This window comes from Ruditapes philippinarum, unplaced genomic scaffold (genome assembly GCF_026571515.1).
Source record: "Ruditapes philippinarum isolate M1 unplaced genomic scaffold, ASM2657151v2 ctg3939_1_1_1_1, whole genome shotgun sequence".
Lineage (NCBI taxonomy): Eukaryota > Metazoa > Mollusca > Bivalvia > Venerida > Veneridae > Ruditapes > Ruditapes philippinarum.
The window spans coordinates 416002-432096 of record NW_026853802.1 but is presented as its reverse complement, the minus strand read 5'-3'; the positions used below and the strand labels follow the sequence as shown (position 1 = coordinate 432096).

The 16095-nt window shown below is 33.1% G+C and overlaps 1 protein-coding gene across 1 annotated transcript in view; it reads left to right on the top strand.

Annotated features, from left to right (window-relative positions):
* The first annotated feature begins 1881 nt into the window (after nucleotides 1–1881).
* Nucleotides 1882–16095, top strand: part of LOC132737937 (probable helicase with zinc finger domain) — a 39886-nt gene continuing 25672 nt past the window's right edge. Inside the window, exons 1-5 of the mRNA XM_060725316.1 lie at nucleotides 1882–1930; nucleotides 5089–5268; nucleotides 11736–11772; nucleotides 13462–13583; nucleotides 14047–14138. Of these exons, the coding sequence (XP_060581299.1) occupies nucleotides 5119–5268; nucleotides 11736–11772; nucleotides 13462–13583; nucleotides 14047–14138 (401 nt within the window). The 5' untranslated portion in view covers nucleotides 1882–1930; nucleotides 5089–5118. The remainder of the gene's footprint in view (nucleotides 1931–5088; nucleotides 5269–11735; nucleotides 11773–13461; nucleotides 13584–14046; nucleotides 14139–16095) is intronic.

The following is a 16095-nucleotide window of genomic DNA, read 5'->3' as shown; positions in this document are numbered from 1 at the left end:
ATCAAAAATGCTTTTGAAAAACTTGAAGTTTTAATACCTTGCAGATACAAGCATCTTTATTTGATATTTTAATTATCAAATAAGCATGTAAGTAACTAAATAAATAAATAATGTAACAAACAATTTTCTATACACAGCTAACCCATCAAATGGTTTTGGGGCAAACTAGCTTTTAAGTTCAAAAAATAATTTTGATTTCAAGTTTACAGTAAAATTTAAAAAGGGGGCTTTTAAGTTTTTTAGTGGAATTTTAAAATTAAAATTTATTTTCAACCAAATTTTAAGTTTTTTATTTTAACTGGCAACTGAATTAAAAAAAAAAGTAATCATGGGTTTCATTTTCCTGGAAAAAACTTACCCAACAAACGAATAAAACTCTTTAAAAAAAGAAAAATAAAATGGGTGTGGACTCTCGGTATTACACCATCGTCCATGTTGGGTTTCGTGGTGGCCCTAAAATAAGTCAAATCAGTAGGTTAAGTTTTGGCCGAACAAAGTCTCATTTAGAAAAATTCACCTCCCCAAAAGACCTTGCAAAATTAGTTTTTAAATGGTCTTTTGCAAAAATTGAAAGAAATTCCTGCCTTTTTAGGTTTTTAAAACAATTTTTTTTCAAGAAAATTAGGCATTTTGTAGCAATTAAAACTTAATGAATGTACATTTGATCCTATATTATACACCATTTGAAAGGTAAATCTTTTATCTATTGCTGCATGTTAAATTATAAGTAACTTTCCATGCCTTTCACTTAGAAACATACTCACTTAGCCATTTCTTTACGTCATATGAAAATTGTTATACAAAAATTAATAAGTTTTTCTCTTTAAAAATTTATATATCATTTATTTAAATGGGAACTGTAAATAGTTTTACCTGGAGCCATAGACAAATGCATAATTAAGCTTTCAAAAAATGTATTATTTTACTGATTTTGATATCTGGTTAATAAGTTTTACTTTGTTTAGCAAGCACGCGTGATATCTTAACTGGCTAGGAAGTTGCCTAGCTATCTAGATGTCTCTGCCTTCCTTAACCAATTACGCGATATATACGCCTTTTACCACTTTTTCGGCGCGGTCCCCAACCAAAAGGTACATCAGGGGATTATCAGAAGGGGGATGTGCCCCCTTCTGTTTGGGGGGTTTGAAGGGGGCGGAGTCCCCCTCATCGTCAAGAAAATTTTGGACTTGTGAGAGGCTAAAAATGACCCCAGATCGATCATTAGGTAACGTGTAGCCAACGCTGAAAAGCAATTGACGCTATCTCATTCCATTGAGAAGTTGCAGCACTTTGAAGTCAATTTTAATGGGAAAAAATCAAGGCAAAATAGTGATTTTTGGCAATTTTGAGATGTCCCCTCGTTGCCATGGTAACAGGATCTTTAAGCCTGTGCGTGTTGTTGCAAAGGCAATGGTCCAGTCAACACTAGTGCCAAGGTTGATGAGTATTGAAGCAGTTTTTTATAGTTTTATAGCAATTTGAACTTGTAACAGCCATTTTCCACAAAATGCTCATGATGTAATGGGTGTTAATATCTACAATTAATGATAGTCCATCCACCACATGTGTTCAAAAGCAGAATAATTTTACATGCTTGTATGTAAGGAAATGACTTTTTGGGTAATGAATTAAAAAGTTGATGATTGTCATTATTAAAAAGCGTCTACAATCATCATCATGATTGATAATAGTCATCATCACATAATCATCCTCAATTTGATCAAAAAGTTTAATCTCCGTATTTTGTGGCTTCAATTCACACTCATAATAGTGTGTTTGCAAAACGTAATTAATAATAAATTTTATTTCAGACGACAAATTTTATTTCAGACGACAACGAAATCTGTGAAAATCATCTGAACTATGTTTTATACCATACCCATAATTAAATGACGTCATTTTCCTGGCATGGCACAGGAAGTTGGAAAAGGTGAAATTCGGTGTATTTTGTGCTAATTTTAGGTGTTTGTCATTTCTTATGCGTTTTGCAAGCGAAATTAAATTATTTTACACCATACGTAAGTAGCTTCATCTAATTAGGTCGCTGACAAATGTGCAAAACTGCAACGAAGGTCAGCGTTCTGAACTAAACTTTGTTGTTCACTTGACAAAATCAAAACAATGAACAATGACTCATATTTCGCTATGGAGTTTCCAAAAAGCATACAACCAGTAAATGTATGTACCTCATGCTTTGCTTTTCAAGACATAACTTAAATCTCAGTGTTTCGAATCATTTATGTGATACCCTCTGTTCACAGTGCTAGATCTATTGTTTAACATCGTGACCTTGCAATTTTTTTTGTCCTTTATTAGTGTGTTCCAGTTTCAAGAATATGTTATTAAGTTTGTATTGTATACTGCATAAGTAAATGTAACTATTGCTTTTCCTACATATAGTTTTCTCAATTCAGACCAAACTAAATTTGTTGCATAATCATAATCTTAATCTTACAGGTTGGTTACAGTTTTACACAGCATATGGGGAAGATTTTGCATGGTGAAATTTGTGACAAAGTTAATTAATATTTTGTAGCTATCTTTGCATCAATAAGCTGTGGAAATATGAACTCGAACACGAAATATAATGACTCTTGATGTACGAGTGACATTCATTGGTGCGTTAAGAGTAATTTGTCGTTGTTTGATGCTTTGCATATAATGCCCTTGTTTGACCACAACTAGCCAATGCATCAGAAGCCTGGTCTGGCTCTCACTCAAATTGATCAAATAGAATCTGTCCAAAGAAGATCTGTGACCCTGCCTTTGTCACATCCAGTATTACCTGGTTGTTAGAGTCTCCTAAATGTTTCTGATGCGGTTTTCATTTTATTGACTGTAGCCTCTCCATGGTCACATGGTGTACAATTGATACATATGATATCCCAGTGCAATTAACAGTGTCTGTCCATACCCTGTATGATGGCGGTATGCAGAGTGACATAATAAAAAGTTCAGTTGGACGAATGTTGTAAGCAGAAGTTAATTTATTAATGTTAACTGAGTATAAGTCACCTTTAATTCTTTAAATGGTTTACAGTTTACCTACTGTGATTGGGTCTATTTTTGGCAGTAGGACGGTAGTGCAGACTATGTCACAATAGTGCATATTATCATCAATTAATTTTCGTATCAAATAGAAGTTTGCACCACCATTCAAATTCTTTTGTTAGTAAGGCTCCAACGGTTACATCCCCTTTTAAGGGAATTGTTTTGATTTTCATTCGTAATCGTTTACCATATTTTTTACCGTCAAACGTAATGACCACATTGTCTTAACATCATACTCTAATTATTTCCAGTAAAAAAGAGATGAGATAGAGTTTGCAATGCTATCAAAAAATTAAAAACAAAAAACATAGCTTACAGCTTTTTGAAGGGTGTGAAAACTCCACAGCATCCAGTTCAAATTTTGTTAAATGCGGAGAGAACGGTGCTTAGAGAAAGACAAGAGAACCACCACCATTGTAAAGTAAAATTGAACATAAAAAAGGCATGTGTCAGACCAAAAGTGTCGTCAGGCTTCTATATAAGAGTCACTCTGATTGGCCAATGATAGTGAGCAGCCCAGAAAAAGGGTTTATTTAACCTTGAATACTATCATAATAACAAATGTCATTTTCATGGTGATGTTGGATCTTTATACCAATGATACCAAATGTGTTAAGCACCATTGAAATTCAAGTCAATAATAATCCAATTTTGATCCTCTAAATCCAGTTGAAAATCCACTTTTTGCCCTTCTCAGTTATCAAATGTATGCAAAATCGTTAATGATATAGTCACCATTCCCATAGAAGGTTAGCTTACCCAGGGCATTTTTTTGTCAAAATTGTGAAGGGGCCTGGACCTGTTCATTTTGTGAAAAAAAGCTTGATTTGTCGTAAAATTGTGAAAAAAAAAATCCATATTATTTGGCATTTATATATCAATACAGTTTTTTCATAGAGGCTCCAATGGGGCAGTGGTAACGACCATTCCCAGTAGCAAAAAAAAAAAACATTAACTAATAAAAAAATGAAATCAATAAAATAAAATAAATATATAAATACAATGAAAAATATAGACAAAGATAATAAATGAAATAAAAAAGCCCTTTAATCTTAAATCAATCTTTGTAACAGTATACAATCCGCCTCTTATATTGGATATCTTTTGTATATTTTTTGCGGCAGAAAAACTGCCTTATGATAAATAACTGCAATGTAGCTAACGATTAATTTATTTATTTGTATCTATACAAAAAAGAAAACATTATGCCATTGCGATAAAACAGTTATAGTATATGAAACTCGTTAGTTACGGGGGTATAACACTGGCTGGGGCGACATCTCGGGATGTTTCTGCAAAAAAAAATGTCTCGGCCTAACGGCCTCGCCATTTTTTAGCAGAAACACCCCTTGATGTCGCCCCAGCCAGTGTTATACCCTCGTAACTAACTCGTTTCATATACTATAACTATTACATAAAGAACCCTTTATATTTCATACTGTTCATTTCACTTAAAATTTAACTTTATAAGAACTGTGCATTCTCACCAGGTTTTTGACAGAAAAGGATTCTGGAAGATAGATATAGATTCATGCCAATTTGAAATGTATAGTGAATTTATCAAAAAGAAATTTGCTCTTCACAACATATATAAGCATATCCATAGAACAAGCATTGTATTGTACAACACATGACATGAAATTGGAACTCATCTGTCATGTATCAAGGTCTTTATACTCTGAAAGTATATGTCCAAATATAATTAGATACAAGTTTGTACTGTCTTTGGTTCTGATGAGCTAAAAATGACGGTTTAAAGATAATACACTATACTTTCATGAACCTGATTTTCTTAAATTGTATAGCATTTCTAACACTGGTAGCAAATTAGATTAATATTCATAGTCCATTGAGAAATATCTGGTACATTTAACATAACTAGAAGAAAGAATCTGTTGGAATGGTCGTACCTTTAACGATTTATCTACAAAACACACATTTTGACTGGAAGATGTTAAGATGTAATGTTTACAGTAAAGAAAAATAATCTTGTTTAGAAATATCAATATTTACATAGCCAAATTTCTATGCTTGCAGTAACTATCTCAATGCCTCACAGAAGATTGGATGATGGATAACGATGCAGAGGAGGAGGCTCCACCTCAACTTCCGGGTCAAAATTCATGGCATCAAGGGCATGGTGCGAGCCAAAGAGCACGCGCCAATGAGATTAAAGTCAACACCATAATAGCTGAAGTCTCAGAACTGATTAAACAAGTAGGTTTCTTTTTAATAGTTGCATACCTCCAAATTTGTGTTAATTATACCCCTGAAATTTAGTGACCTTCGCAAAACTGTAAGGAATAAATTACATACTTCCTACTACAATTACATTAGTAATCTTCTAGATCCAGAAAATGATAAATCTTCGAAATCCTTTTGGAAATATATAAAGTCTCGTAAACAAGACAGCGTGAACATTGGAACATTGAAAAACAACGGTCAAATCGCCGAATCCGCTAGTCATAAGGCAGAAATGCTTAACAACCAATTTTGTTCAGTATTTACGAAAGAATCTTTGGACAATCTACCTAATAAAGGATCTTCGCCATACCGCTCGATGCCCAAGATAAACGTTACATTAAATGGTGTTGTTAAGTGTATTAACAGACTTAATCCCAAGAAAGCTTCTGGGCCAGATAAAATACCTATCATAGTCTTGAAAGAATGTGTAACTGAAATAGCACCAATTATACGGTCTTTATTCCAACAGTCAATTGATAAATCTGAAGTACCATTGGACTGGAAAAACGCTAACATTGTACCAATTTTCAAAAAAGGCGACAGAACCAAACCATCAAACTACCGCCCTGTAAGCTTAACCGCAGTTGTTTCTAAAATGATTGAACATATAATAGTCTCACAAGTAATGAACCATTTAGACAGCCAGAACATTCTTCATGAAAACCAACATGGGTTCAGGGCTAAACGCTCGTGTGAATCTCAACTTCTATTAACTACAGATGACATTGCTCGTAGTGTTAATCTTGGTCACCAGGTTGATATGGCGGTGCTTGACTTTTCTAAGGCTTTCGATAAAGTGTCACATCAGCGTCTCTCTGTGAAAATGCAATATTATGGTATATGTAATGAAACCAACTTATGGATTAATGAATTCCTTAACGGTCGTTATCAACGAGTAGTAGTAGACGGAGAATCATCAAGACCGTCACTGGTAACATCTGGCGTGCCCCAGGGAACCGTGCTTGGTCCTGCATTGTTTTTACTATATATTAACGACATCGCCTTGGATATTAAGTCATCAATTCGCCTATTTGCTGACGATTGTGTCATTTATAGACCCATACTCACCAGTGAAGATCATAATATTTTACAAAAAGACCTGGAAACCTTAGTTGATTGGAGTAATATCTGGCAAATGGAATTTAACGTCGATAAATGTGCAACCATGTCAATAACAAATAAACGTAACAAATCTGTATTTGACTACAAAATGAAAAATCAATCACTACATATTGTTAAAAACCATCCATATCTGGGAGTTGAACTAGCAGATACTATGAAATACAACCTACACATCGATTCAATCACAGCAAAAGCTTCTAGTACTCTTGGTTTCATCAAACGGAACTTAAAACATTGCCCGACCACAGTAAAGGAAAGAGCTTATCAAACTTTGGTTCGACCTAAACTGGAATATGCGTCACCAATTTGGAATCCCCAACAACTTAATACATCAAAGAAACTTGAACAAATACAACGGAACGCGGCAAGATTCGTCATGAATAAACCATTCAATCGTAACAATCCATCTAGCGTAACATCAATGCTACACGACCTAAAATGGCCAACACTTGAACAACGTCGTCAGTGTGCGGACTTAATTCTTATGTATAAAGTGTTTAATAACCTGGTGGCTGTACCAGTTGAATACCACCCACAACTATCTACAAGATACACAAACTCGGTAAAGTTCGTCACTTATCACTGCAGACTTAATGCGTACAAACATTCATTCTTTCCAAGAACTGTACCTTATTGGAACAACTTACCAACTAACATCACAACTGTGGACAATCTGGACAGTTTTAAAACCGCTGTCCAGTCATACGTATATGTGTAAATTATTAAAATCGTGTATAGTGTACAAACATGTTGGATTTTACTTCACACTACGTTTTCACATTATTTTAACTCGAACGCCTGGTGCCGCACATGGGGGACAGGTTTTTAGCCCACGTTTTAATGGAGCACATTTCACATCACCACTCGTCGCTGATGTCTGCACAGCGGATTTACAGACGAGATCAACATAGAAGTAGAAGTAGAAGAAACGAAATTTGGGGTCACCTGCTCGTAGATCAGTCAGTCTCAAAAGCATAACTTGAAGACTAATAGATGGCATTCAATACAACTTCATACAATGGTCAAGCAAATTGAGAGGAAGTGCAGTGGACAAGAACCATAACTCCATCTTCACTTATTACAGAGTTATTGCCCTTTGTTACTTTTCCTTGTCCGGAGCATAACTTGAAAACTACTGGTTGGAATTCACTTTTCCTTGTCCGGAGCATAACTTGAAAACTACTGGTTGGAATTCAAAACAACTACATACAATGGTCAAGCACAATTAGAGGAGGTGCAGTGCACAAAAACCATAACTCTATCTAAAGTAATTGTATAGTCATTGTCCTTTGTTAATTTTCCATTGCTTTCTTTTGTCCAGACCATAACTTGAAGACTAATGGTTGGAATTCAGTGTAACTTCATACAATGGTCAAGCACATTGAGAGGAAGTGCAGTGCACAAGAACCATAACTCTATCTTGACTAATTACAGAGTTATTGCCCTTGGTTTACTTTTCCTTGTCTGGAGGATAACTTGAAAACAACAAGTAGGAATTCACAATAAAAGGAAGTCCAGTGCATAAGAACCATAACTCTATCTAAAGCAATTACAGAGTTATTGCCCTTTGTTACTTTTCCATTGCTTTTTTTCCAGAGCATAACTTGAAGACTAATGGTTGGAATTCAATACAACTTCATACTATGATCAAACACATTGAGAGGAAATGTAATGCACAAGAACCATAACTCCATTTTGACAATTACAGAGTTATTGCCCTTTGATTCTTTTCCTTGTCCAGAGCATAACTTGAAAAGTACTGTTTGGAATTCAAAACAACTTCATACAATGGTGAAGCACAATAAGAGAAAGTGCAGTGCACAAGAACCATAACTATGTTACCAGAGTAATTATAGAGTTATTGCCCTTTGTTACTTTTCCAGAGCATAACTTGAAAAGTACTTGTTGGAATTCAATACAGTTACATACAATGGTCAAGTACCGGTATATTAAGAGGAAGCGTGTGACTCATTTAAGAGTTTTTGCCCTTTGTTACTTTTTATTGTCCAGTGCATAAATTTAAAATTAATGGTTGGAATTTGATGAAACTTCATACAATGGTCAAGGGCAGTGAGATAAAGTGCAGTGCACAAGAACCATAGCTCTATTTGGACTAATTACAGTTATTCCCTTTATTTCCAGTGCATAACTTGAAAACTAGTAGTTAGAATTCAATACATTTCCATACAATGGTCAAGCACAATAAAAGGAAGTGCAGTGTACAATAACATTCTAAACATGCATTTGTGTTTTCCTTTAATTTAGCTCATCTGTCACAAAGTGACAGGGTGAGCTTTTGTGATCGCTGTCCGTCCGTCCGTAAACTTTTACTTTAAATGACATCTCTTCATAAACCACTAAGCCAATTTCATCCAAACTTCACAGGAATGTTCCTTTGGTGGTCACCTTTAAAAATTATTCAAAGAATTTAATTCCATGCAGAACTCTGGTTGCCATGGCAACCGAAAGAAAAAACTTTAAATATCTTCTTTTAAAAAACCCTAAGAGCTAGAGCTTAGATATTTGGCATGAAACATCTTCTAGTGAGTGTCTACCAAGTTTGTTCAAATAAAAGCCCTGGGGTCAAAATTGGCCCTGCCCCAGGGGGGTCATTGATTTTCCCTATATGCATATAGTAAAAACTTAAAAAATCTTCTTTTAAAGAACCAAGAGAGCTAGAGCTAAGATATTTAGCATGAAACATCTTCTAATGAGTGTCTACCAAGTTTGTTCAAATAAAAGCCCCGGGGTCAAAATTGGCCCCGCCCCAGGGGTCATTGATTTTCCTTATATGTGTATAGCAAAAAATTAAAAAATCTTCTTTGAAAAAACCCAAATAGCTAGAGTTTAGATATTAAGCATGAAACATCTTCTAGTGTGTGTCTACAAAGTTTGTTCAAATAAAAGCCTTGGGGTCAAAATTGGCCCCGTCCCGGGAGTCATTGATTTTCCTTATATGTGTATAGCAAAAACTTAAAAATCTTCTTTGAAAAAACCCAAATAGCTAGAGTTTAGATATTAAGCATGAAACATTTTCTAGTAAGTGTCTACAAAGTTTTTGCAAATAAAAGCCCGGGGGTCAAAACTGGCCCCACCCCAGGGGTGTCATTGTTTTTAACTACATGTATATGTGTATAGTAAAAACTTAAAAAATCTTCTTTTAAAAAACCCAATGAGCTAGAGCTTAGATGTTAAGCATGATACTTCTTCTTATGGGTGTCTACCAAGTTTGTTAAAATAAAAGAAACCCTTTTGGTTTAAAAATTTGGCCCGGGGGGGGTTTGGGGGGGTGAGAGGGGGGGGGTTTAATCCAGATGAGCACCTCGGGGCAACATGGCCCTTTTGTTTTGAAAATTTTATAAAGTTTTTTTGTTAGGGGTGCATGTTTACCTATGTTTGGTTTGCATGAAAAACATTTTAAATTTTGAGGGTCTTTTTCTCCCCTCTTTTGAAATGATTTATTTTGAGAAGTTGGCAATTGTTGAAAGGACATTAATGGTATAGAATCCGGGAAAAACTTAGTTTTAAATAAACAAAACATAGTGTTTGTCATGTGTTTCCCATGAACTACATTTTCATATTCCTTGATCAATATTGTGTTGACAATTGAATAATTATGTTATTTTTGGCTCATAAAAATCTGAGTATTTAGCATTCAAAGAAAAGTTGGGCTGTCATACCTTGGATCACTACCAGTTTTATTCTTTTTAAAGCTTTGCATTCAACTTAAACCACTTTAAGATATAAATTTTGCTTTACATATATGTCTTTGAGATCAATATTGGAGGTCAGACCCATATTTACTGTTGAATGACATTTGACTGAATTATTGCCCTTTTGTGTGCAGCATTAATCTTGAAACTACTGTCGGTGTTCTTTGGGGTCATAATTTTCACAGGATTTCTAAACCAAAATTTTAACTTTTGGTTTTTTGCCCGGGTTTTGCCCCCTTAAACTTTCAAAAGAAAGAAAACATAAAATCTTCAAAAGATAAAAGGTATTAAATTAAAAAGTTGATTTTGTCTTTTAAATTTAAAAAATTTTTACCAAAAAAAAATTCCCATATTTTTTTGGAAAAAATATGGTCATTCTCTTCAAATTTGGGGCCCCTTTTTAAAAAATCATAATTATGTCAAGTACTTAGTTAATTCCTACAATATCCATTGGTGCTCTTAATTTTTAGCTCGACTTTTCTATGAAAAGGGGAGCTATCCTACTCGCCCCGGCGTCGGCGTTGGCGTCACACCTTGGTTAAGTTTTTCGTACCACCCCACTTTATTTCAGAAGTATTACAAGTATGGCTTTGAAACTTACCATACTTGTTCACCATCATAACCTCCATCTACAGACAAGAGTACATAACTCTGTCAAGGTTTTTGACAGAATTATGGCCCTTTTTTTGACTTAGAAAGTGTATTGAGCTTGGTTAAGTTTTTTGTACCACCTCACTTTATTTCAAAACCATTGGAGGTATTGCTTTGAAACTGACCATACTTGTTTACCATCACGACCTTCATCAACAGACAAGAGGACATAACTCTGTCAAGGTTTTTGACAAAATTATGCCCCTTTTTGACTTAGAAAATACATTGAATATGGGTAAAATCCACTTATTGCCTTAACCCTTTGAGATATTGCTTTGAAACTTTTAATGCTATTTCACATCATTACCCCCATCTGTACGCAAGAGAAGGTAACTCTGTCAGGGATTTGTTTTAAAAAATTAAGGCCTTTTATCGACTTAGAATCTTGGTTAAGTTTTTTGTACCAGTCAACTTTTTGACTGAACTGGTTGAGATATTAAATTGAAAGTTGGAATACTTGTTTACCATCATGGTCCCAAACATGGGCAGGAGAAGGTAATTCTGTTAAGGATTTTATTTGAATTATGGCCCTTTTTGACTTAGAAACTCAGTTAAAATTTTCATTCTTGTCCACTTGTTGACCTAACCATTTGAGATATTACTTTGGAAGTTGGAGTTCTTATGTGCCATCATGAGACCTATCTGTAAGCAAGAGAAGATAACTCTGTGAAAATGTTTCTTGATTTGTACTTAGAAATTCCTAGTTAAAGTCTTGTGTGCCCTTAACTGTCAAAGTTTTGTTTTATAGGCAAGCACTAAAAAAGTCGAGCGCGCTGTCCTTCTGACAGCTCTTGTTTTGTAATGCACCGAGAATGATCTAGCATGTTTTCCTACTGTTTCCTATTCTGTTTAAACTATTTCCGCTGAAGCCAGTAAGATATATGAATACAAGGTGTATAAGTTATGGGGACTTTTTACCATACCATTACCATAATTCAATATCATTTATTTCAGAAAAAGTTTCAAGAAGCATTAGAAAATTGTGACAAAGGTAGGTCATCATAACTTTTTAACTTAATGCCTTCTACAAGTACTAATTCCTTATTTGCAACAGTTTAATTGAACCACTGAAATCCTGTGCATGCAGAATGATGAAATGAACTGTTGTCCAGTCAACATTTTTTCCTGTTATACCCTTGTTGACGCCATTAGGTATTTCCGTTTACGCCGCCTGCCACTATTCTGTTTTCGAACATTGCTCAAATAGTGTTCGATAGTGGTTTGTCTATATGGTTTAAAACAGTTGTAAAAAAAATGTTATATGTATGTTGATGCTATATATATATTGTTGCAAATATTAGGTAATAAAACAGTTATTTCATGAGTGTATGTGGAACCTATTGTCCCTCGGTATCAGGGATGGCATTTGGAACTGTTGCCTTCGGCCTCTGGAAACAGTTTCAAATGTCATTCCTGATACCGAGGGGCAACAAACAGTTATGACTTTTCCAAACACACCCATGAAATAATTGTATATTAGTAACTAGTTATTAACAGTTAAAATAACTTTTATATCACTGACTTTTATGACATTCTTGTCAGGCTTTTAATATAGAGCAATCTATAGTGTGCATTTCTCAGACTTTAAAGTTTCATCTAGTAAAAGGAAGTGATTCCAAAGAATGAAAAATTTGTTTTTGTCCAGTTTATTAAGTAAGAAACATCATCTGTTAATATTTATTTTGTTACAAAACTTCAAGAAACAGACATACAGAAAATTTTTAGTGACTTTACCATAAAAAAAATTACAAACAGTGACACATTTCTGAATAATATAATATGTTATTTATATTCCTGTTATTTACTTCTTATTACACATTTTCCACCCATTTCTGTAATATTGTTTGTATACCTGAAAATGATAAAAAAAGGCTGTTATGATACTGTAACACACTGTTTTGATTATGAGATATAATAAAAGTAACAGACTGATACAAATTTATTTTATATATAAGATATACAGCCTGTTACAATACACATAAAAATATTATAATTTGTTTAAATGTCATTTGGTATACAATGTATGTGATGTTTAATTAATGAAAAAAAAATATAAATACGGTAGATTCTTTCAACTTAATTTCTATGTAATTTTATATCCTGTTTGGTGTTTGCCGATCTATGAAACCATATTAATACAAACACAATTTAATCAATAAAAGTTACATAGATTTTGATGAGTAAATATACACATATATCAATGTTCAAGGTTGCTTATTACTTGTTAGTAGATGATATATGATTTAATATGATTGACATGATCATCATATGTTACATGCAATTTGTTAATGTACACACATTTTGCCTGCTTTAATGATATTTAATTGTATAATTATGCATATCTGTATGAATTTTCTGCCTTCATATGACACATGTGCTGTCCTTTCTCTTGCAGAAATATGTAAATGATGCCCGAGGCCCTGATAATGAGTGATTAATTACCTCATGTTTTATTACATAATGGCAATGTTAATACACTAGTTACATGTGTGTGATACTATTCATTTTCAATGTAATAAAGGGTTTGTCTCACTTTAAACTCTTTGATATCTTGTTCATTTCCCATGCAAATATTTATTATAGAGTATGTTATTATTCAATAATTAGTGTTTTTTTATTACTTACAATTTATTTAATGTTGTCACAATAGCTATAATTGTGATTGTTTTTACTTTTATAGCTCTTTCCCAGTTTGGTAATAATGAAAGGCTTCTTGAGAAAAAGATCAAAGTATTGTGTCATCAGGGTCACTTTGAAGATGCTTACAGTGAGGCCCTTGTCTGGTTACAAAGAGAACCAAGGGTAAGTCCAGGATCAATTATGAATTATGTGATAACTACTTCTACACTAATGCAAAATTTTCTTGATGAATAAATTAATTACAGGAAATTTAATGTAAATTTTGTTTCAATTACATTTATTTAAAAGAAAATACTATCAAAGTAGGAAAAATAATACAACAGGAAGCTATGTATCTGTAAACAGATTGATATTAAATACATATTAAGGACGTAAACTGAAAATTCTTTGAAAGAAAGTGAAAAGAATTTTATCGAACGAAAGTGAAATTTTTTTTATTAAGTTTCAACATGTCTACATGTTTTTGGAATGGGTTTATATTAGTAAGTCAGCAAATCATGATTTGGTTGTTACCTAATTGTATTGAGAATTTCTATTAGATATCATACTCTATAAAACCTGATTATTATGATTATTGTAATGCTATAATATATAATGAAGAATGCAATATTTACTATCTTTACAGCATCCAGTAGCAATTAAAGAATTGAAGAGATTGAAGATTGTTCTTGATGCCTTGAAAGACCAGGTTTATTATTTTGTTCTAAGTTGTTTGAAGTGATATGAGTTAATACAGTATATTCGTTGTTCAAACTGCATTGAAAGTCATATGTTATTTCTATTATAAGGGGCAACTGTGGCCAAGAAGTTAAGGTTGTTGACTTCAAACAACTTGCCCTCACCACTGTAAGTTGGAATCCCAACACAGAATTTGGATTCTTTCATGTTAGGAAGCTATCCAGCTAGCTTAAAAAGTGTAAGGTGGTTCTACTCAGGTGTTCTTTTGTGGCTAAAATAATGCATGAAGGTTCACCAGAGGTCTTGCTCCACCAGTAAAACTGGAAAGTTGCTGGATGACCTAAAAAAATGCTATTGTGATATTATGATTTATGTGATGATTGTGTTATGTAGGTAGGAAATTAGTGTCACTATTCTTTCACTCCTTTTCTTCTGCAAATTAGATTTGAATAAACTTTTTGCCAATTAATTTACACTGTCTTCAACAATTTAGATCATATAAAACTTGTAGATAATCTGCCTGTTAATATCACAATATATAACTGTTACAGGAATCAGGTAGACTTTCATATAACAATATATAACTTACAGGAATCAGGTAGACTTTCATAAAACAATATATAATTGTTACAGGAATCAGGTACTTTCATATAACAATATGTAACTGTTACAGGAATCAGGTAGACTTTCATATAACAATATATAACTGTTACAGGAATCAGGTAGACTTTCATATTACAATATATAACTGTTACAGGAATCAGGTAGACTTTCATATAACAATATATAACTGTTACAGGAATCAGGTAGACTTTCATATTACAATATATAACTGTTACAGGAATCAGGTAGACTTTTATAAAAAAAAATTTTTTAAATGTTTCAGGAATTTTTAGGGGGACTTTCATTAAAAATATATAAATGTTACCCGGGAAACAGGGAGGGCTTTCATATTACCAAAAATTTTAAAAATGTTACAGGAATCAGGTAGCTTTTTTTTATAACCAAAAAATAAAAAAACTGTTTTCGGAAAAACAGAAAGAAAAAAGCCATGTGTTCCTTTTGGGAGGGAAAACAATAATGGGCACATCAAACAAAAAGCTCAACAAATCATCTCAAAGAAATTTGGGAAAAACAAATTTTTTCCCCCAAAAAAAAATTTCCAAAAAATTTCCGGCTTTTAAACGGTATGTCTTTTTTAATTTAAAAAAAGATGGGCTTTTGACAAAGGGGTTTTATTATTTTAAAAAATTTTTTTTGGTTTGAAATGTTTTTATTAAACTGCTTCAGGGTTTTGTTATGGGCTGTATTTCTTGAAGAATAGCCTTGCTTAAATATCAAAAATATCTAAGAAAATGAAGCTAATTTAAAAAAAAATCTAAGCTTGTTGGCTTTGAATAAAAAGTCCAGCTACTATGATCGCTGTGTGACCATGGTCCAAAAACTTTGATGTAGCCTATTATTCAAACATTTCAAAAGGTATCAACATGAAACTTTGAATGCTTGCTTATTATTGCATGGTGCAGTTGTTAGACAATTGGGCATGATGCTGAAAGCAATTTCTTTTAAGTCATGCATCTTTTTACTAAAAATTTTTTAACAGTTGAGCCTGAAAAGGCATGCCATGCTCTTGTTTTGGTTTGCAGTTTGATGGTTATGGAAAAAACCTCTATTTCATGGAATACAAAACTTTAGTGTAATAGAGAACACTTGTATGTACGTCTAAGTAGAATTACAATTTATAACTAATGCTTCATGTATAAAAATAATTTTTTTTTGTGATTAAGATAACCAAAGCATAAATTCCCTTTAAAGTTGCTAAAAACCTAAATTTGATTTTTCCTTTAAAAAAGTATTTTTTACCAAAATTTTTTCCAAACAATTGAAAAAACCCCCATAATTTTAAATTAACCTGATCTTAAAATTTTTTGCTCAATCCCCTTGACCTTTCCTGCTCAAAATTTTTTAACATGACCTTTTCACAAAAAGTGACCTT